At 42.6% G+C, this 23,752-nt stretch overlaps 1 protein-coding gene across 1 annotated transcript in view; it reads right to left on the reverse strand.

Annotated features, from left to right (window-relative positions):
- LOC119969114 overlaps nt 1–23,752 on the reverse strand; it is a 358,923-nt gene that overhangs the window by 184,915 nt on the left and 150,256 nt on the right. The window contains exons 17-22 of the mRNA XM_038802328.1: nt 21,524–22,120; nt 18,227–18,328; nt 17,363–17,532; nt 10,854–11,106; nt 6,473–6,590; nt 5,896–6,046 (exon numbers count right to left, since the gene is read on the reverse strand). Of these exons, the coding sequence (XP_038658256.1) occupies nt 5,896–6,046; nt 6,473–6,590; nt 10,854–11,106; nt 17,363–17,532; nt 18,227–18,328; nt 21,524–22,120 (1,391 nt within the window). The remainder of the gene's footprint in view (nt 1–5,895; nt 6,047–6,472; nt 6,591–10,853; nt 11,107–17,362; nt 17,533–18,226; nt 18,329–21,523; nt 22,121–23,752) is intronic.

Genomic DNA, 23,752 nt, shown 5'->3' on the forward strand with positions numbered 1-23,752 from the left:
ACCCCATTATGGCAGCTCGCGTTTCTGCAGTGCAAAACAAGTCTAAACAAAGAATCAAACGATTAGAGCAACAAGGAAAGGCTCAAAGTGAAGGCCGTGGTGGACTTGTTACATACCTGAGTAAAACAACTATAAACATGTTAATCAAAATTATGAAGAATATGATACAAGAAAGAATTAGTCATGAAGTTTCTCAAGCAAAATATTATTCTATTCAGGTTGATTCAACACAAGATAATTCATCCATCGATCAGTTTAGCATTATTATTCGGTATGTGCTTAAAGGTATTATCGGTGAGCGACTACTTTCAGTTGTGCCAAGTAATGATGGTACAGGACAGGGACTTTTTGATTGAAACATTACAGCATCTTAAAATTGACCCCCAAAAATGTTTATCTGATAGCACAGATGGCGCTGCAAGCTACCATGGCCAGTATAATGGTTTACAAAGTAAAATTGCTGATGTGGCTGATCAACATGTTCATATATGGTGCTATGCCCATGTCTTGAATTTGGTGATAACTGAAACAACAAAATGTTGTGTGCCTGCAGTTTCTTTTTCAATTTTCTCCAGAATATAGCAACTTTTGTGAAAGCATCATACAAGAGAATGGCTGTATGGATAGAAGTTGTTGGAAAACATCTAGGACAAGAAAAAATGAAACGATTAAAGCTAATTGGTGAGACCAGATGGTCAGGAAATTCCAATGCAGCAACAACTATATTTGGACGTTTTGATGATGCCGCTGCCAGTACTTTCGTAAATCTACTGACCTGCTTATCAATGATACAAGATTCAGAAAAGTTTGATGCAAAAACAAAACATGAAGCAAATGTTTTACTTCAAAGTCTTCTAAAGTTTGAAACCATATTGACAGCATTTACTTACTTGTATATATTTGAAACTACAACCCCGTTATCAGGTTATCTACAGACAAGTGGTTTAGATATGTTTACTGCATGGAGTTTGGTAGATTCAGCTACAACAAAGTTGAAGGAACAGACAAGAACATTTGATAACGTTCACAGCAAGGCTTTGGAATTTGTAAATAAATAAATAAACAAATAAAGGATTTCACAGATGAATATGGATGAAAATCAAACATTGGAAATTGATGCGTTGGAAACAGCATTGCCAGTTAAGAGGCAGAGGAAGAAGAAAAGAATGGCAGATGAGCTTATTGATGATGAAAGAAATTTCTCAGATTCTCTAGCTGATTTTCGAGTAAATGTGTTTAACCTAATAATGGATCGCATTGTCCAGTCACTAGAATCACGCTTTGTACAACACAAACAGTTGTATAAAGATTTGTCCTGCTTGGACCCAGCAAAGTTTAAAACTATTGCAGAGAAGGGCCTTGAAGATGAAGCATTGGAATGTATTATTAAGCTGTTTCCACAAATCAGCAAAGATCAAGTAAATTGGAATTGTATTCTTTTGCTTCAAATTTTGGTGTATTAAAGCTATTGCTTAATGATGGTGAGAATATGGATTCCAGTTGCAACAACTGTAAAATTTGCAGAACTTGCCCATCGTGTGTACTAAAAATTCTGGCATCCAACAGACTTCATGACAAGGCATATGATAACCTTTATGAACTTTATAAAGTCATCTGCACACTATCAGTTACTCAAGTCCAATGTGAGAGGACATTTTCAAAGCTAAAGATCATAAAGACAAGGTTAAGAAATTCGCTGTCTGAGGAGAATTTGGAATCATACATGTTGCTATCCATTGAAAAGGAATTGTTAGATGAATTGGATGCAGGAGCAATTATTGGCAGATTCGCACAATCATCTAGCGAACACAAACGATTGCTCTTAATATAGTGGACTGCATGCAATGCTCTATTGTGCTTTTGAACTATCTGTTAATGTGTAAATTGTGCAGTAAACTGTTTAAAAATATCAACCAATTACTTAAAATTTAAAAAAATTAATTAAAAATTCAATTATAACATTCTGTATTTACATTTGGTATCTACTGCCAATAATATGTACAGTACATGTACACTGTAATTACTAAGAAATACACATTTTTTTCCCACAAAAATTTTAATTGTACCCTTTTTTCCCCAAAAGTATTTTTTGAAAATTTTATTTATTCATTATGAAAATTAAATGATAGCATTGTAGTTGTGGGTGGGCCCCCTTTAGTTGTGGGTGGGCCCCCTTTGTCTCCTGGCAACCAATATTTTTAGACCCAGTCCGCCACTGGCCGGCGCCAACCACACCTGGTCGCTGCCGGCGTGAACAGCGCGCGACCGGTGAGTGTGGGGCCTGTGGGGGGGCAGAGGGAGGATCGAGCACCACGGGCGTGATCAGATGATGTCTGGCCCGCGATCGGTGCCCACCGATGTCGGGCGGCATCTCTAAAAGACGCACTCTTTTCCCTCCGCCGCCCCGCAAGATCAAGCCGCCATGTCTTGCAGGGCAGCGGAGGGGAAAACGGCAACCGCGCATGCGCGGGTTGACGTCGGCCAACCTGCGCATGCGCGGCTGATGTCACTTCGGCGCAGCCGGCCGCTTCATTCCCGGCACGCCGCTTTGGCGCAAGCGTCAAGGCCGGGCGCCCGGGATTCAAGCGCCGCCGCTCCTCGCCCCCCGGGAGGGGGAGAATAGGCGGCGTGGAGCGGCCTCCGACGCCGGAGTGAAGCACTCCGGGTTTCACTCCAGCGTCGGCTGTTTTTCTCCCTTTGGGAGAATTGTGCCCACTAAAGGAAGGATGTGGTTGGACTAGAAATGGTGATGAGATTCAACCTCCTTCTGTGCTGTATATCTCTATGATGCTATTTATTTGTGTTTTTTTAATATGAATTCAAATTCATAAAAGTCATGATTATTAGTCGAGGTCTCTGGATTACTAGTCAATAGCAAAACTGCTAAATCATCACACAATAAAAAGCTGCATGTATTGGGAAAGGTTCAAGTCCACCAGGAGGTCCTATATGAATGCAGAGGGCCACGTATTGCGCCTTGGCTGAGGGGAACTTAAAAAATTTTTTAGAGTCCCCAATTAAGGGTGCAATTTAGCATAGCCAATCAACCTACCCTGCGCATCTTTGGGTTGTGGGGGCGCGAACTCCAGACGGACAGTGACCCAGAGCCAGGATCGAACTCGGGTCTTCGGTGTCCCAAGGCAGCAGTGCTAACCACTGTGCCGCCTTCCCTCATATTCATATCTTTCTGTTCCGCTCTCTATATTTTTCTCTACTGGAATTTACTCTAATTCACTGCCCTTCTCCATCATTCCTCCCTTTATTTCTCAATAATTAAAATTCCCTGACTAAAGAAATACACTGTTGCGCTGGTTGTGGTCCCTGATTCTTTGCTTCCCTCAGCACACTTCCAGCAAGTAAGTAATCTAATAAATCCAACTGGGAATTCAAGAGAAGGTTCTTTACCCAAACAGTGGAAAAAATGTGGAACTGGCTGCCTCAAACAGTGGTAAAAACAGCTTTGACAAAGAGTCATTGGACTCGAAACGTTAGCTCTTTTCTCTCCCTACAGATGCTGCAGACCTGCTGAGATTTTCCAGCATTTTCTCTTTCGTACCACAAACAGCGGTTGAGACAATTAGCAAAGGAGTATTACATGAGGAAAAGAAGGGTAAAAAGATGTCATGATAAGATTAGAAGGGAGAAGGCTCATGTGTACCGTAAATACCATCATGCGCCAGTTGGGCCAACATGCCTGTTCCTGTTACCTAAATTCTATTTAACTTCCTTTAATGCCTTGTTCCAACAATAAGAAGTCTTACAACACCAGGTTAAAGTCCAACAGGTTTGTTTCAAACACGAGCTTTCGGAGCACGGCTCCTTCTTCAGGTGAATGGAAAGGCTTGTTGGACAAGCCTTTCCATTCACCTGAAGAAGGAGCCGTGCTCCGAAAGCTCGTGTTTGAAACAAACCTGTTGGACTTTAACCTGGTGTTGTAAGACTTCTTACTGTGCTCACCCCAGTCCAACGCCGGCATCTCCACATCATTGTTCCAACAAGTTCTGGTATATATTATAGATATTGGAGAACTGGATAGAGTTTACGACAATCAGCAATGGTTTCATGGTCATTAGACTTAATTCCAGATATTTTATTGAATTCAAATTCCATCATCTCCTGTGGTGGGATTCAAACCTACGACCCCACAGCATTACTAGCCCAGCAACAGTTCCATTACATCATTGCCTCCCCTTAGCTTAAAAATCTTAAATCAAAGTGGCAAACTACAGGGCATTCAACAAGATTTCAGAGAAAATCATGGAGACCAAATTAACAGACTACTTGTTACATTAAGGGGTTTGACTACATTCAGTTCATTATTTTCCTAGTAAATGTCAATAAAATAGTAATGAACAGGCAGATGGCTGATCGCTTTTTATTTTAAATGCCTTCCAGTATAAAGGCCATCTCTACCCACCCAAGTTCGGTCAACGCAGTACAAACTGCTCATACAACCCAGACATTAAACAGAAAACTTTAATCACAATGCCTAAAGTATAATCTCTACAACTAAAATTGGGCACAGTCATGTTAGTGCAACTGACCTGCTATAGAGAAGGCTAGAAATCCAAAAAGTGAAGCAACCAACATTTATTCAATAAAACAGTATGGGCGCGATTCTCCCAAAGGGAGACGGCGTGCCAATGCCGGAGTGAAACCTGGAGTGTTTCACTCCGGGTCAGAGGCCGCTCCTCGCCCCCTATCCCCCCCCCCCCCCCCCCCCCGGGGCTAGGAGCGGCGTTGCGCGAATCTCGGGCGGCAGGCATTGACGCTTGCGTCAAAGCGGCGCGCCGAGAATGACGCGGCCGGCGGCGCCTAAGTGACGTCAGCCGCGCATGCGCAGGTTGGCCGGCTCCAACCCGTGCATGCGCGGTGCCATCTTCCCCTCCGCTGCCCCGCAAGACATGGCGGCTTGATCTTGCGGGGCGGCGGAGGGGAAAGAGAGCGTCTCTTAGAGACGCAGGCCCGACTATCGGTGGGCACCGATCGCGGGCCTGTCACCTCACGAGCACGCCCGTGGTGCTCGATCCTCTCTCTGCTCCCCACAGGCTCCACACTTATCTGTCGCGCGATGTTCACGCCGGCAGCGACCAGTTGTTGTTGCTGCCGGTGTGAACCGGTCGGGGGCGTCAGGCTGCTTGGCCCATCCGCGGGGGGGTGCCAGGGCGGCGTGGCATGATTCGCCTGGCCCTCCTGTGATTTTTCCCCCTAAGCGTGGAGAGTGGAGAATCGCGGCCTAAGTCTCTACTGAGTCACTGCTTCACAACCAGTTACATCCAGAATTTTACCAAAGTAATTGCACTTCAATCAGGTGCAAATAACTGGCTGAACACATGATGGTTGCTTCAAATCCACAAAGCTTTTAAATTGCTAGGTACATGGCAAGTACTTATTGAACTATCCAAAACACATTGTTGAATACATTTTAATTTCCATAATGCATTGACCTATGATAATGGTCAATGGTTCGTGCTGTTTCCCAGATGTAGGCGGCTGCTTGAGACATGCATGGGATATTTCAGTCACTAGTCTCAAGCATACATACAACGAAGAATCCTTTGCGTCGAATCAATGATTAGAGCAGACAGATTTATATTTTCCCCTCAGAGGAAGCTTTGCATCACAAGGCAAAGTTTCTGTGGACATATTATTTCAGCTAACCCAATTAACAATTGTAATGTTCAATCAAGAACATTGGTCATATTGTTCCAGCTAATCCAATTAATCTTGAAATTAATGGCCACTTGGGGTGGCCTTACACTCTTTCAGACGAAATGGTGGGGACTGTAATTCAACGAAATTGCTCAAATAGCAATTCGACCAATACTGACAGCCCTCCAGAATTTAAGTTTCAGTCCTTAGTTTAAACTATTGAATTGCTCTTTTCTAAAATACCTTTGTCATTGTTGATGGGTTGATTATCTGACAGGGTCTGGTGTTGCTTCAGTGAAAATGGTAGGAATGTTCTGTAGAGTTTTTTGGGTCGCCGCCCTGATGAGTCACTGTCGTCTTCCTCTGAACTACTGTGCACTATAGAAATCTGCCCCTGGAATACAAAAATCAAGTCCAAATTTTCTAGCCACAGTAGATCTCAATGGTGATAAATAGTGCATTTCCTGCTGTGCACCAAGAGCAAGAAAAAAAACCTACTCAAAGGAAATTAGGAATGGGCAATAAATGTGGATCCTGTCAGCAACGTTCAAACACCATGACCAAATAATAAAAGTAAAACTGCAGCATCATGTGCTAGCTCAGATGGTTGCAAAAGTAGCCATGGAAATTTTCAAAATCAGAAGGTTGTCCTTCGAGTGTCCCTGCCAACATTCAATATTCCTCAATTCCTCACTCAATATGACTGAAATGGATTAACTGAAAGTGATCAATTGTTTTTCCTCCCCAACATTAACAACTTCGGAAAGCAAGGAAGGTGCTTATAGTTACACCAGTATTAACATTTTCGATCATCCTTTACCTGCTCCAGAAGCTTTCTCCGTTGAGCCTGAAGAACAGCTGTTTTTGTTTTAGGCCTTTTATTTGCTGACATTTCAGAACCACGCAAACAAGACATTCTATCTTCAGGTTTCTCCCTTCTATTCAAAGAGGTTACAAGGAAGAATTACATCAAAAGAAAATTCAGAGTAAAATTCATGTCATTGGAGTATGACTATTAATGAATAACTACCTATGAACATATTAAAACTTGAAAATCTGGGTAAAAACATGTCAAGGGCAGCACGGTAGCATTGTGGATAGCACAATCGCTTCACAGCTCCAGGGTCCCAGGTTCGATTCCGGCTTGGGTCACTGTCTGTGCGGAGTCTGCACATCCTCCCCATGTGTGCATGGGTTTCCTCCGGGTGCTCCGGTTTCCTCCCACAGTCCAAAGATGTGCAGGTTAGGTGGATTGGCCATGATAAATTCCCCTCAGTGTCCAAAATTGCCCTTAGTGTTGGATGGGGTTGCTGGGTTATGGGGATAGGGTGGAGGTGTTAACCTTGGGTAGGGTGCTCTTTCCGGGAGCCGGTGCAGACTCGATGGGCCGAATGGCCTCCTTCTGCACTGTAAATTCTATGTAAAAGAAACACTTAATATGTACACTGATGGAAGAAACGCTGAAACCAGTGACTTTTAAAAAGCTTTGTTTCCAAATATGGACTAAAATCTAGATTGTACCCACTCATCTGTTTCTCACATTCATGTGGTCTCATTCCTTCTCCCATCTTCCCTTTCTCCCTGTCCTCCATTTTCTTTCCCATAAGTTCTTGACATTTCATCAATCATTTTAATTTTGTATATGTTACTTTTTCTCCTTGCCCATACTCCCTCTTTTGTTTTCTCTTCAATGTTTTCCTTTGATGGTTCATTCTCCCTCTCTCTCATTTCTTGCCACTCTTAAAATTACTGGCACTTATCCAGAGTGTCATCATGCCAAACAGCACATTTTCTGGAAATAATACTTTATTTCTTTTTTGTTGCAGGACTAAAAGTTTTAGTTTGTGCAATGGTATCACTCTCTACTTGCTCATATGGCATAAAGAACAAGTTGACTTACAAAAGTAAACCAAGACACCAAATAAAAATCAAGATAACACAGGCCAACAATTTAATAACCCTGAATCTTCAGCAGATGAATCTGAAAAAGCAGAGCACAACAATACAATGTCAACAGGAAGCACCATAGTTGCATCATCCAATAATGCTGGGCTTCAGATCAGAGGAGAACAATAATCAAATCTTGAAAGGAATTCAGAAAACATTTCTACATTTTCATAGTACCAGTTGTGACTTTGCTTATCAAAGGGTACTACAGCTAGTCAGTGGAAAAATACATTATATTGAAAAAGGTGAAAGGTTCCAGAATATCTCAGAGCATCAAGTTATCATCGGGAAATTAGTTATAAAGCTATCATACTTTGCTGTTAAATCCTGATGTTTGACTTGATATTATGTGGGTATCTGATGCGTTACATATCGTCAGAATGAGCTGGGGGTAAAGGCTGTAATGTGCCCAAAGGCCAGAGTGCTGGCTCCACCCAACCTGGAGAAGCACGGGTGGAAATTGGATACATTCATAAAACCTATGTGGTGCTGTAGAGAGAGGACAGGAAGGGAAACTTCAACTGTTCACTTGCATCATGGTTACTGATTTTTAAAAAAAAATTCTATACTGATAATGTACTTGGGGAGGGCGGCACAGCGTCGCAAAAGACCGGTGCATTGGACCCCGGTTCGATCCTGTAAGGAGTTTGCGCATTCTCCCCGTGTCTGCGTGGGTTTCGCCCCCATAACCCAAAGATGTGCAGGCGAGGTGGATTGGCCACACTAAATTGCCCCTTAATTGGGAAAAAAATAATTGGGTACTCTAAATTTAACAAATAATTTAAAAAATGTACTTAATAATAATAATCTTTATTGTCACAAGTAGGCTACATTAACATTGCAATGAAGTTACTGTGAAAAGCCCCTAGTCGCCATATTCCGGCGCCCCTTCGGGTACAGAGGGAAAATTCAGAATGTCTAAATTACTTAACAGGTCTTTCAGGACCTGGGAGGAAACCGGAGCACCCGGAGGAAACCCACGTAGACATGGGGAGAGTGACCCAAGCCGGGAATCGAACCTGGGACCCTGGAGATGTGAAGCAACAGTGATACCCTACTTCCCAACCCGTGCTTCCCCTACTTGTGGAATTCTGAAGAGGTTGAAGAGCTCACTATCCAGTGTCAGCTTTGGCTCAGTTTGCAGCACTCTTGTCTCTGAAGCACAAAATTCCAGATTCAAGTCCCACTGAGCTCACATACAAAAATCAAAGCTGACACTCCAGTACAGTGCCGAGGTGCTGCTCTTTCTTCATCTTAATTCAAGCTTCCCAAACCCGTTTATGGATGTGGTCCTCCTTCACCTCTCTCACATACGTAGGCATTATTCTTTCCTCCCATTAAACAAAAATATTAAAGTTCTTCAATTTTACAAATATTACAAAAAAAATTATTTTTATTCATCCACAAATACAACAGGTGAGGAAAAAACCTAAAAAATATACAAACCACATAACCCATACCTCCCCACCCCCTTCAAAACCCCCTCCCCCCAGCAACTGACGATGATTGGATCCTTAAAATAGGCAATGAAAGGAGGCCATCTCCGGTAGAATTCATCGACCGACCCCCTCACAGTGTATTCTGTACATTCTCCAGGTACAGAAATTCCGATCTGCTAACTATGCTGAACACTGCCCACACTATCATCCATCTTTAGGAAAAAAACACTCAGCTTCACCTTGGTCAGGTGCCCTAAACACTACTTTGAGTTGGATCAAGCCCAGCCTCATGCACGAGGATGTGGAGTTCACCTTGCTAAGCGTCTCACTCCTCACCTACTATGGGCCTCAGCTTCCACTCCCACCCGGCCCATTTCCTCTGATGGGATCCACACATAAAAGATGTGCTACCCGCCAGCGACCCCGCAAACAAAAGGATCCTTTCCTTAAGAGACATTGTCCTGCCTAGAGAAAAGTCAGGAAAGCCTTCCTTACAGGGGCTGCACAGCGGTTAGCACTGGGACTACGGTGCTGAGGACCCAGGTTCGAATCCCAGCCCTGAGTCACTGCCCGTGTGGAGTTTGCACATTCTCCCCATGTCTGCGTGAGTTTCACCCCCACAACCCAAAGATGTGCGGGTTAGGTGGATTGGCCATGCTAAATTAATAATAATCGCTAACAAGTACGCTTCAATGAAGTTACTGTGAATTGGCCCTTAATTGGAAAAAAATAATAATTGGGTACTCTAATTTTTTTTAAAAAAGGAAAGCCTTCCTTACAAAATTCCAAACTGGAGATATCTGAACAAATTCAACCCCACAAACCCATATTTCACCATCAATTCCTCCAAGCTGGCAAATTGCCCTTCCAAAAACATGTCCCCTAATCTCTCCAAAAACTTTCCTTCCCCATTTCCCAAACAAAGCATTTAGCATTGCCAGCTCAAACAGGTGGTTGGTACAAATAAGGGCCGGCTGGCGTGGCACCAAAGGACGTTCACGCTAGCCAGCGGAGCGCCAACCACTCCGGCGCGGGCCTAGCCCCTCAATGTGAGGGCTTGGCCCCTATAGGTATGGAGACTTCCACACCTTTGGAGCGGCACGACGCCGGAGTGGTTCACGCCACTGCAACACGCCGGGACCCCCCGCCCCGCAGGGGAGAATCTCGGCCATTATCTATGATAGAATACATCTGAAATTCTCACATTAATCACACTGCCAGCAACATTTCAGTTCATGGTGACACAGTCCCTGCCTACAGCATCTCAGTTAACACCGACAGTCTCCTTTCTCCTCCTCCATAAAGTATAATTGTCCACTCACTCCTCTCTTCTCCCAAAGCAGCATTTCCTGCTTCTGCCACTTTTCCCCTTCTCATCTCTCTCACCTTCATTACTATCCATTTCCCTTTTAATCACTAACCATTTTGCTCCATCCATTAAATGGCAATGGTACCCAAATGCAAGACTGGACAATACCTGTATATCCTCAGCATCAATCCCTGAACGATGTCACTAATGGATGGGATCCTGGCTTCTGTATGGTGCAGGTATGAGCTCCAATCCTCATGAGTGCTGCCTGATGTATGCATTCATATATCTACATATACATTTAATCACACAAGGACAGGCCAGTTAGCGTCTGACCTATTCTGCCCTTCAATTAGATCATGGCTAATCTGTATCTTAACTCAATTTACCTGCCTTGGATCCATAACCTTTAACACCTTTGAAAAACTTTATGATAGGCAATCTCGGTCTTGGAATTTTAATAGATTCGGCTTCAAGAGTTTTCTGATTTTTGACCTGAAGCTTACCTGGATAATTTTGTACTTCCTTCTTGAGTTAAGGATGACATTTTAATGAAAGATGTTGCTTCTTCCCCTTTCACATCTGTTTCTGCCTCTTCCATTGCATCTATTAGTTCACCATCTGAGTCCAAACAGGATCCTTTTCTCTCCATCTTGATGGAAGGTTCTATTGTTTTGCTGCTTCCCACACCAATATCACAATTAACAGTTTTATTGTGTCTCTGATTCTCCACTCCATTTACAATACGTAGTACTCTCCCTGAAACAAAAACAAATTGAAGCCACTATTTTTGTTTATATTTTAGCAAAGGCTGCCTGCCACCAGCAAGTACAGTTTATGCATGTAATATGTTCAGGTTCAGTCCTCGTTGTGTACTGGGCTAAGGAATGTGTGCAAAATGATGACAGGTGGAGCATTACATTTGCCCTCAGATTCCTCAACAAGGCACGGGGGAAAGAAAAATCAGCGTGATTATCATTCTTCAACACGCTTCAGCTGCTGAAGTGCATCCATATATTGTCAAGACAGGATTGAAGTCAGAGTTGTGGGACGAAGGTCTGAAGCCTCTAATTCTGTAGTTTTGCATTTTATTTTGCATTGTTCTTGATTTTCAGAGAATAGTTCTCATAGAATTTACAGTGCAGAATTCAGAGCAAAATTCATGTCATTGGAGTATGACTATTAATGAATAACTACCTATGCACATATTAAAACTTGAAAATCTGGGTAAAAACATGTCAAGGGCAGCACGGTAGCATTGCGGTTAGCACAAATGCTTCACAGCTCCAGGGTCCCAGGTTCGATTCCGGCTTGGGTCACTGTCTATGTGGAGTCTGCACATTCTCCCAGTGTGTGCGTGGGTTTCCTCCAGGTCCTCCGGTTTCCTCCCACAGTCCAAAGATGTGCAGGTTAGGTGGATTGGCCATGCTAAATTGCCCTTCGCGTCCAAAATTGCCCTCAGTGTTGGGTGGGGTTACTGGGTTATGGGGATAGGGTGGGGGTGTGGGCTTGGGTAGGGTGCTCTTTCCAAGAGCCGGTACAGACTCGATGGGCCAAATGTCCTCCATCTGCACTGTAAATTCTATGAAATCCACCTAACCTGCATATCTTTGGACTGTGGGAGGAAATCCACGCAGTGGGATTTTAAGCCCATAGTGATTGTGTTTTGATTAATTAATCAATACTAATCAGTAGTGACGTGTTTTCTCACACCTTTTTTTCTTCCATACTGGCCATACACAGCTGGTATTTAAGGCTGCTGGTTAGGTTCGCTGGTCCCCCAACCGCGTGCTTCTCGGCTGCGTGCCATTCGTTGGCGGTAGGATTCTCAACTCCTATTGAGCACAGTAAGAAGTCTTACAACACCAGGTTAAAGTCCAACAGGTTTGTTTCAAACACGAGCTTTCGGAGCACGGCTCCTTCTTCAGGTGAACGCTCCGAAAGCTCGTGTTTGAAACAAACCTGTTGGACTTTAACCTGGTGTTGTAAGACTTCTTACTGTGCTCACCCCAGTCCAACGCCGGCATCTCCACATCATAACTCCTATTGAAGCCACCCCACGCTGTCAGGAAAGAACAGAGAATCCCAACAGCCAGAGAATTCCGGCTTCCATTTTTGTTTTCCTTTTTTTAAGGCTGGAATGGTAAAATAAGTTTATTTTTGTCCTTTTTACTGATGTATTCAGTGACCCTTGGACTACAGGCCAGGACAACAAGTAACTTTATACAGGGTGGTCATTTAATATGAAACATCAGACAAAGTTTGATTAATGGACATAACACTTGAAGGATGGCAGATGGAAAGACAGCATCAAAAGATGCACAAACAACTTGGATGTTGTGAAGTCTGCATGGCCTTGCAGTGCCTGTGAGAAGAATTTATAAGAACTGAGACTTACTTTAGGAAAAGACTATACCAAAACCAGGAAGGCTGGAATGGAGCCAGAAATTTGGCTTGAAGGGATGCTGCTTCCAGGACTCACTGCTGCAGCTGTAGTAGAATAGTCACCACTGAAGATGGGAGGAAGGGCTAGGAACGGAATGGCCGACCGTAGTGCCCACCCGACTTGATAGTGCATGTACCAATTTTGGGGAGCAGTCGTGAAACAGACCAAATTGGAGTTATTGTTTGTGCTCAAAATAAATTGGGCTTTCGCCTGTCCTTCTCATATATTTTTCCTTTCAGTAAAGTTACTCTTCTTTCAAATTATATTTCATTATCAATTACAATTGTCACATTATAATTATTATTCAATAACATTATTCTTTTAATATATGACTTGTCATAGTTACTCCATCCTGTGGCATCCAGAGTATGGTTCTGAACCCAAGTGAGACACATGTAAGTAGGATTGGTTAGGGGCGGTGGGTAAATGAGGTAGGATTTTCAGAAAGTCACCATTTTTTTTTCTGGTGTTAACTCACAGATTTTGCATCTCGGCATGGTGTGATCGGACCTCATGATTTCTGTGTTATGAGTTCTGTACTATAATCACTATATGTTCTTACTACATTGAATTTATCATAAGAGCTAGGGCAATTCTTAGCCACGAAGATGCTGATTTGGATGGGAAAATCTCATTCTACGTCTCAGACTTTTAGATTATGCATAGGACGGTATAAATAAACGGGCCATTTAAATTACCTTTCAAAACTTCTAATTGTAACAATTTTGCAAAATTTCACCTTCATAATTGTGCAAAAGCACATTGGTATCTAACAGAAACACCCACTGTCCAGCCTAATGTTAAGACACTCATGCTCACAGTATGATATAAAGTTGGTTCTTCGACTAGCACAGTCCAGAAGACAAGAGTGAAACGCTCTTGTGTTTATGCCATTGCTTTTACAGTCCCAAGCTTTGGCAATTTTTCAGACACTCATTTTATGACATTAATTGGACCAGGTTTAAAATGTACTTCTCGGAGTACCATTTCAGTAATTTAGACATTCTGGATTCTCCCTCCGTGTACCCGAACAGGCGCCGGAATATGGCGACTAGGGGCTTTCCATAGCATCTTCATTGCAGTGTTAATGTAAGCCTACTTGTGACAATAAAGGTTATTATTATAAGTAAATCGGAACAGTTTCTGATATGGATCAGAAAGTCACAGGTTCAAATCTCACTCGAGAATGGAGAACTTTGGCCCGGAATTTGCAATCAGTGGTGAACAAACGGCTGTCACCATTTGTTAGATTTACAGCTGCCCAGACTTTGTGGACCTTTGATCAACAAGTTACAGAATCATTTCAGGTCCGACACATAACTGGGACCTGCGCGAGCAAGGCAAGCAACAACGGGTCCCTTCAGCCAAATTAAAAGATCTTTACTGACTCATGGGTCTACGTCTGCACCCAGATAGGCAGGGAGGTCGGTAGGCCTGTCTGGTGCAAAGGTTTCCCAGCTTGTTTGACGTCTGTCTCCAGGCAGTTAAAATGCCTCCAGACTTGAAATTTAACTGCTTTTTACAAGGCTTCTTTGTGGGGTCAGGCAGAACTTGAGGGCCCCAAATCTAACTCCCCTAAAACAGCCAGCGCTGGGAACAGAGTTGAAAAACAGGGCACGTCAGTCAGGGTGGTATTTTTTGGGTCCCAGCTACCTCAAATCCTCTCCTTGGTAGGGCACAAAAACTCTACCCATGGTGCATAAATAGGAAGTGCAAGATGGAATATTTAATTCAGTGTCATATTAAATACAAAAAGAAAAGATGGAATTGAAAGAGTGTGAGAGAGAGACAAGATACAGAACAGTGAATACATATTTTCTTTAAAAATCTCAAACAATAATTAAAATCTGAAGGAATTAGACTTTGCAGTTAGAACATAGAACAGTACAGCACAGAACAGGCCCTTCGGCCCTCATGTTGTGCCGAGCCATGATCACCCTACTCAAACCCACATATCCACCCTATACCCGTAACCCAATCCCCCCCTTAACCTTACATTTATTAGGACACTACGGGCAATTTAGCATGGCCAATCCACCTAACCCGCACATCTTTGGACTGTGGGAGGAAACCGGAGCACCCGGAGGAAACCCACGCACACAGGGGGAGGACGTGCAGACTCCACACAGACAGTGACCCAGCCGGGAATCGAACCTGGGACCCTGGAGCTGTGAAGCATTTATGCTAACCACCATGCTACCCTGCTACCCTGTACAAATTAATTTTCAGTGCCAGCGATATTGCATAACAGTGATTAGAGTATTCTGCTACAAATTCATTTACACTTGAATGGGCAAGTCCCAACTTTCCTGGCATGTTTAGTGGGTAACAACTGCAACTTCATGCCTTCCATGTGTTTGAATGCTAATTTCTGCAGTGAGGTGCAGAAAAGCATCTGGAGAAACAGGGACATCTGACAGGACCTTCTGGATTTCCTTATTTTACTGCAGATGTCAGGAACTGCTGTCTGTTTGTTCCTTAAATCTACCATGGACATTCAAAAATATACATTCCAATTATTTGTGTACCCGAACAGGCGCCTGAATGAGCAACTAGGAGCTTTTCACAGTAACTTCATTGCAGTGTTAATGTAAGCCTACTTGTGATAATAAAGATTATTATTATAAAAGGACCTCAGCGCCGGAGGCAGCAGCGCTAACCACTGCGCCATGTGCCACCCCACACATTTCTTTCATATCTTTTCTTGGTTTACATAGTTTTTACTGTGTTATGAGATTTGTTGGTAAGTGTTTTGGGACTATTGAGTCTAAACAAAATGCTTAAACCCTCGTTGATCTGTTATGTGTAAGGAGTTGGGGTGGGCCCAATCTCTGCAGTGGCGCGGCTACTTTTGGGGGTCTCCCACCCTGATGGTGCTGTGTATACCGATGGATGATGGCTGCTTACGATGTTCCTGATGTCAGTCAAGAGGGGTTGGAGAAGGTTGAGCTGGCCGGGTCATTCCCCCTGCTGAAGCCCAGGTTGTTGATGCCTGGGTTCGGGTGAGATATCGGAAACAATAAGGTTGCGTGCTTCTATCGTTGGAATCCATAGAAGATCCTGAAGATTGCTCATACGTTTTTGAACTTGCTTTATCCTTGATCGTACTTGCTTCACGTGTCGGTGGATAAGTCTTTATCCTGATAATGGCCTTGCCGTTAGGAATTGCCTGCTGCTGTTGTCAATATATATGCTTGCAGGGAAGTGAATAATTTTGGTGTATTGTGCTGCACCATTGGATATCCTAATTTAATAAAATTACGTCATGTTATGGTGAACTTTGAGTTCGGGATTTGTGCTGTCTCTTTATCCTAATGTACCCTTAGTAAGAGGATGAGCAAAGTAGCAGCAGGATGAGGAGTGGAGGGGAGAGGTAGGATTAGTTCTGTCCTGGCTATGTTCGAATAAGGTCTCCCTACTCTCTTTTTTTTTGTTTAGTGCCTTTCTCTTTTCAGGTCCAGGCAGATGGTATGTTATCCTGTTGAGGACTGGGACTTGTGCGGCTCCCCTTCAGGGATGAGTCAGTCATTTCAGAATAGGGGTCTCCTTCTTTAATTGTTGAATGCAATGGTAATCCTTGCGGCTTAGTTCTCCTGAGCATTTAATTTGCTGGCGGTGCTGGGTTTGGCCACGTTCAGCTCCGGGATCAGTATCCGAATGCTCTTTGGATGGGTGTATCCTTTTTTTCTCTATGGGAGACCCTGGGTTGAGATTTGAGGCTTGCTGGTGCCCGGTCCTCTGCTCGTCATCCTGTAGTTATATCATGGCTGCCTGTTCTGGCCTGGGCCTGAAGAAGAATATAATTTGCTCTGAGTGTTAGTCAATTTTCCCAATTTAGCTCTGGGTTCTCAGGACATTGTTTTCTTCCTTCTGCCAATTTTGTTTTGTAGCTATGGGTACAATGCAAGTCTGTGATGTTGCCTGTATCCTGTTCTGGTGCAGACGGATCTTGTATCAGTAAGGTAATATATAGGGGATTCCGTCACTGATTTAATCCAGTCTTAATTGTTCCAATTCTTGCATTGACTATTGTTGTGTGTTGTACCTGTTGTACATTGTTACCTATAGCTATCCTCTTTGTTTTGTTTGATGCAATTTCAGTAAAAATGAAAACTGCAATAAAAATACTTTTAAAAGAAAGTATAATTCTTGCCCAATATCTCTGAATATTAAAATTACAGACAGGCTACATCATTTGCTGCTTGAAAAGCTACAGTGTTATAGATTTAACACCATGACATATTCGGAAAGACGGCCTAGGGGTAAATTCTCCATTATGCTGGCCATGGGTTTTCTGGGGCCATGTGGGGGTACCACAATGGGAAACCCCACTGGCCAGCTGTGGGAACGGAGAATCCCAGTGACAGCACATCACCGAATAACATGCAGTTGGGAGACGGAGAATTTACCCCTGATGTTTCAAATGGCTTAGGATACAAGCATTTGAAAAATATTGCAATTACAGGGACATTGTTTAAATAGCTATGAAAAAACCCCACAAATCTGCTCAAAATTTGCCTGATATTCAAGGTACTGAATTTGACAAGTCAGATTTTGCTGTAGATTTACCTGCATAACAACACACAAAGGTTCCTTCATCAACATCATCCATGCAACGAACTCCCCAGCCTCTCCTTTTAGTTTTAAACAACTGCAGTCGAGTTTTAAGGCCATGTTGTACAACTCTGTTTTCGCACATACTTTCATTGCATTTGCACCATTTGTTACATTCATAAAGCCTGGAAAATAAATCATGAATTTTACGACTTAAAATATCTAATTTGACAGTAACTTACAGTTGGTTTGCAATATTGTGCAACAGATAATCATTACTGGTACCAGAGATCAAATGTTGCCAATGCACTTGATGATATTTTTTGCATTGATTGCACCGTTACAGTAAAAGTTCTCATCAGGTAATAAGAACAAAGAAAAGAACAGCACAGGAGCAGGCCTTCGGCCCTCCAAGCCTGCACCGAAAATGCAATCATTGCAAACAATTGTGAGCACTAAGAATCAAAAAATCAGTTAGCATTTTCATTAAATACAAAGTGGACCATCAACGTTACTTCAAAGCAATGAACAAAATATGTAGTTCCTGCAGAACTTAAAATAAATTGTACTACTAATTCCTCCAGGGAGTCTTCTACTGTCTTTCTCTCTCTCTTGAGAAATTCAGTTGTGTCTAATTTATGACGAAATCTACGAATTGAACATCTGAGCAGGTGAGGACTGCTAAAGTTGTAGTCTAAATACGCCCTTAGAGGAAGATGGTTGCAATTAGAATTTTGCACCGCTACACACTAAAGTAATTTCATAAAACTACCCAACATAGATCTGCCTTGTATGCTAGGAGGTGTGGATAAAAAATTTAAATCATTTTGTATAAACAGGTGACAAAAAAGAAAGCAACACTGCTGGTGCTCAACTCACCCAGAAGGTGCACATTGTAGAAGCCGTTTAAATTCGTATCCAGATGCCCCTTTAAATCTTTTGTTAACACTGGCTGTCAGCTGCTGGCAGGCACACCTAGATCTTGTAAACACAGCACATTTTAATGTATCTGCACCAAACTTGAACATCCATCTTATGAGCGATGGCTGAAATGTTAATTTTAATTTCTAGTAGAACCGTTTTAATAGATATAATACAATAAAGGTATACATATACAACACATATCTGCAATCTACAAAATTGTTGAAGAAATATGTATCATATGAGCAGACACAGCCACCAATTTCATGGTAACGGGAGGAGGATGGTGCACAGAAAGCCCAAGTCAAAGAAACAGCGGAGGTGTTTACTTGGAAGCAGTTACAATTCTAATAATTCATTTCACAATGAAGTCTTGCTAAATTAACAGATTTCAGTTTGTGTGCAATATATAGTGAACAACAATATCTTCGTTGGAGCAGGGCAGGTTGAGGGCGAGTTTGGGGAGTTCAGTATAAAAATTTTTATAGTTTATTTAAGGAACAAATATAAGATCAGGAGTAGGCCATTTAACCACTCTAGCCATTCAATGAAATAATAGCTGATCTGCAAACTAACTCCTTATACCTATCTTTGATTCATATCCCTTAATACCTTTGCTTAACAAATGAAAAAGTTAGCTTGATGAATTCCTGTATACCCTATATGTTCCCCATGATAGAGAACTTCAATCAATTCACCCCTTCTCAGTTCCTAGCAATACAAATCTGCTTTGTGCAATTTCTCCACATTATTTCACCCTTACAGTCCAGGTTTCATTCGGCTCTGCTGTATTCCCTCCAAGGCCAAAATGTCCTTCCTAAGTTGTGTTGCCTAGAACCTCTCATATTACTCCAGAAGTGGTCTAACCAGGGCTTTGTATAACTGATATATTACTTCTACCCACCTTGTATATTACTCTTCCAGATATAACGGCCTTGCTGATTATTTTCTGTACCTGTTCATGACATTTACAACATAGAAATATATAACTTTTTAAAAAAAATTTAGATTACCCAATTATTTTTTCCAATTAAGGGGCAATTTAGTGTGGCCAATCCACCTACTCTGCACATTTTTGGGTTGTGGGGGCGAAACCCACACAGACACGGGGAGAATGTGCAAACTCCACACGGACAGTGACCCAGAGTCGGGATCGAACCTGGGACCTCAGCGCCGTGAGGCAGCTGTGCTAACCACTAGGCCACCATGCTGCCCTAGAAATATATAACTTAAGAGTAGGCCATGGGGCCTTTCGAGCCTGCTCCGCTATTCGATAATATCATGGCTGGCCCCTAGTTCTCGTCTCTCCCATACCGGAAAACATCCTCTCAGAATCCACCCCGTCAAGTTCCCTGAGGTTCTGATGTTTCAATGTTGTGAGGATTGTGAGCCATTTACTCTTCTCCCCCACGGATCGCTGGGACGGGACAGACAATCGTCATGTCACCTGCTGATGATTTCATACCTGGACTGTCACCCCTCCTCCACCCCACCCGTTCCTAGTTTTTCACCATTTATAAAGAATCCAGTTCTATACGTTAAGACCCATTTATTTAATCTATCAATATTCCATTGCAATTTTATATTTCCATCTACATGTCTTACAACAGCACCTAGCTTTGTGTAATCGTCAAACTTAGGTTTGCAGCTTTCTATCCTATTTTCTAAATCATGAATAAATGGTGAATTATTGGAGCTGAAGCCACAACATGGATCCTCGTGAGATACCACTAATCACATTCTGCAAATTACAGTTCCTTCCCACTATTTCTCTCGGTCTCCTGCTGCTCAACCAATTTCCTACCTAGATCAAAGATTTGCCAAGGATTCCATTTTTTAAAGTAAATTTAGAGTACCCAATTCATTTTATCCAATTGAGGGGCGATTTAGCATGGCCATTTCACCTACCCTCCACATCTTTTGGGTTTGTGGGGGTGAGACCCCACGCAGACATGGGGAGAATGTGCAAACTCCATACGGACAGTGAAATGGGGCCAAAATCGAACCCGGTCATCAGCGGCATGAGGCAGCAGTGCCAATTACTGCACCACCGTGCCGCCCCTTTCCTAGGATTCCATAACCTTCAACTTTGGCGATCAGTCTCTTCTGAAACAATTTAGCCAATGTTTTTTGGGTTCCTCAGTCTTTGTAACATAACGTTTGAAGGTATTAATTTACCAGAGGTATTCTTCGGACTTCTGTATTTAGGTCAGCCTGACCAACTCCAAAATCTCTCACCTAGGCCACAAATGTCAAGTTACAAAGTCCCACTCCAAACACTTTAGGCAGGATTCTCTGCTTATTCACGCCAGCGGGATTCTCTGTTCTCACTGCAGTGAATGGAGTTTTAGCTATGCGCCAAATTCTCCGTTCTCTCTGATAGTGGTAGCAAAGCGGACATGCAACGGAGAATCCTAGCCTTAATCTCAGATGATTATGCAGTGCAGTTCTGAGGGCATGCTCTGTTGGAAGTCTAGTTTCCTGGATGCGCCATCAAAATTGTTCGGGTGGATGTAAAGGCTTTCTTCATTGGAGGAAGAGCAAGGGAGTTCTCCCAGAGACTATTTATATTCAACCAACATCACATAAAATGTATTTATTTTTTAAAATTTAAAGTACCCGTACCCAATTTGTTTCTTTTCCAATTAAGGGGCAATTTAGCGTAGCCAATTCAGCTACCCTGCACATCTTTGGGTTGTGGGGTTGAGACCCATGCAGACACGGGGAGAATGTGCAAATGCCATACGGACAGTGACCCGGGGCCAGGATAAAACCTGGGTCCTTAGTGCTGTGAGGCAGCAGTGCTAACCACTGTGCCACCGTGCCGTCCTCAACCAACATCACGAATACATTATTCAACGATTTACCGTATTGTGTTTTGTGCTGTATGCAAGAACATTTATCCCTTTTAAAGCTGATCAAAAAGCAAAAGAACATACTAAAATGCTGGTAGTACTTAGCAGGTCAGGCAGCATCTATGAAGAGATACGAATTAACATTTTAAGTTGATGGTCTTCCATCAGTTAACTCTTTCTCTCTCCACAGCTGATGTCTGGCCTGCTTAGCATCTCCAGCATTTTAAAATTAGACCACATGCAGTATTTTGTTTTTGGCGGAATGAAATGTTGTTGTGGTGCTGTGCCCCGCTTATTAATTCTCACTTCCAGCAGAATAGAATGCAATTCAGTTTCAAGTGTGGAAACTCTTGAAATATTATTTACCCATCAAAAGTATTTACACAAAAAAAATACTAACTTGTCACTGCAGCCATCTGTGCAGTTGCATTTCTGTCCGAACACCTCTGCTGAATTGCTGATAAGGTATCCATGAGGCAACCGTGCTTTTCTATATTTAAAATACTGTGGCTTGGACATGTCAATCGCATTGTACAGAGGGATTGGCACAGGCTCTATACCATGGCTTATGTCGGCTTCATAAATAATGGGGTTCTTGCATGAAATTGTCCTTGAAAGCTGAATGTAAGTGTTGAAAGAGAAGAAGTCTAATCGCAGAAAGTCACACTGGGTTTCAAAAATGTAATCACGCACCTCCTTGAAATTCCGCAAACCTCTCCCACAAGGAGCTTTGTAAGAAACATGGGGTGGCTCGAAGACCTCAGTATCCCAATGCAACTTTCCGTGTCGTCTTTGAAACTGGCAGAGTATCGGAATTTGCAGTGGATTTTCCCCTTTGAAATGATCAGGAGTTGGAGGGGTCACTCTTGCAATACACAACGCACTGCACTGATGCTGCTGGAAGGTCAACTGCTCTGGAAGGCTAGGGTGGACAAGTCCCTCCATAGAGGATGGGTAAGTGGCTGAGGAAGGCAGGCGTTTAATCACAGATGTTTGCCTGGAGAGGAAAAAAGTTATGTGTAATTATCCCATCACAGTGGGAAATGACCATATAACTTGTGCAGTGATGGAACTTGCTGAGCATTATCTAATGCACTGACTCCTGAAACAAATTTTCAAGTGGTGATTATGAATGAACCATTTAAAAATTATACAAGACTGGTTAATGTTACGAAACTCCAGGAGGAACTGCTTTCAACAGTCAGTCATCAGGATATTTGTTCACATAAAGGAGATTCCAGATGTCAAAGCACAGAAAATAATGCTGTTTTGTGGTATATGGAAATATAACAGCTGATTGCATTTTAAAGTTATATTCTAATTTTATATTTGAAATGTATGTGTACACATTGATAACAGAAAATGCTATGTAAACTTCCTATACTGTCACCATGCCTTCCTGTCAATGGAGGAGCCGTGAGCCAGCCAGGGGGATGTAATTACAGAATGACAAGTTTACATTGGCAGTTTCCATTAGAAACATGGAAAAGTGCACATACACCTAAAATCTTACTACCTGCAGCAGTACAGATGGTACACATGCTTACTCAATACATAAGTAATTTTCTGACAAACGATTATTTGTGTTAATGAAATAAGTTGGGTCTTCATGGAAACTGAAGCAGATTTCTCTCTTTTTGAACCGTGCATATTTCTATGCAGTTTCGCTCAAATTTGGCAGTTTCTCCAATATCACAGATATTAAATTCACTGCTGTTTTAGCTCTGTTCTTTCAGTTGTAGTTTTAGATATTGTTTTATAGGGCAGCACGGTGGCCTAGTGGTTAGCACAACCGCCTCACGGCGCTGAGGTCCCAGGTTCGATCCCGGCTCTGAGTCACTGTCCGTGTGGAGTTTGTACATTCTCCCCGTGTCTGCGTGGGTTTCGCCCCCACAACCCAAAAATGTGCAAAGTAGGTGGATTGGCCACGCTAAATTGCCCCTTAATTGGAAAAAAATAATTGGCTAATCTAAATTTAAAAAAAAAAAGATATTGTTTTATGGGGTCATGTGATGTGAGCGCAGGAGAGGCTGTGTTTTCTCAAGCTCTAGCTCTGCTCTTAATCCTTTATTTTATACTAGTGCACATTTCATAATTGCCTTTTTTTGGGGGATATATGTTTTGCACTATGTCCCTGGATGGTCCTGATTGGGGTTTTGCGATAAGGAGCCGAGATCATCGAAAATCCTTGTTTGACTGTGATGGTTCAAGTTGGCTGTGGTGGGACCCGGCTTACCGTGATGTCGTTGCTGGTGAACAGGCTTTTGTCTTGGCCGTGATGCTGGCCGCCATTGAGTATGATGTTCTAGGACAGCACGGTGATGCCGTGGTTAGCACTGCTGCCTACGGCGCTTAGGTTCAATCCCAGCCCTGGGTCACTGACCGTGTGGAGTTTGCACATTCACCCCGTGTTTGCATGGGTCTCACCCCACAACCCAAAAATGTGCAGATTAGCTGGATTGGCCACATTAAATTGCCCCTTAATTGGAAAAAAATAATTGGGTAATCTAAATTTATTAAAAAAAAGAAAATGTTGTTCTGAATGAGGATGTAGAGTGGTGCAATGGCAATAATCTATCCCTCAATGTCAGCAAAACTAAAGAACTGGTCATTGACTTCAGGAAGAAAA

This window comes from Scyliorhinus canicula, chromosome 7 (assembly GCF_902713615.1).
Source record: "Scyliorhinus canicula chromosome 7, sScyCan1.1, whole genome shotgun sequence".
NCBI lineage: Eukaryota > Metazoa > Chordata > Chondrichthyes > Carcharhiniformes > Scyliorhinidae > Scyliorhinus > Scyliorhinus canicula.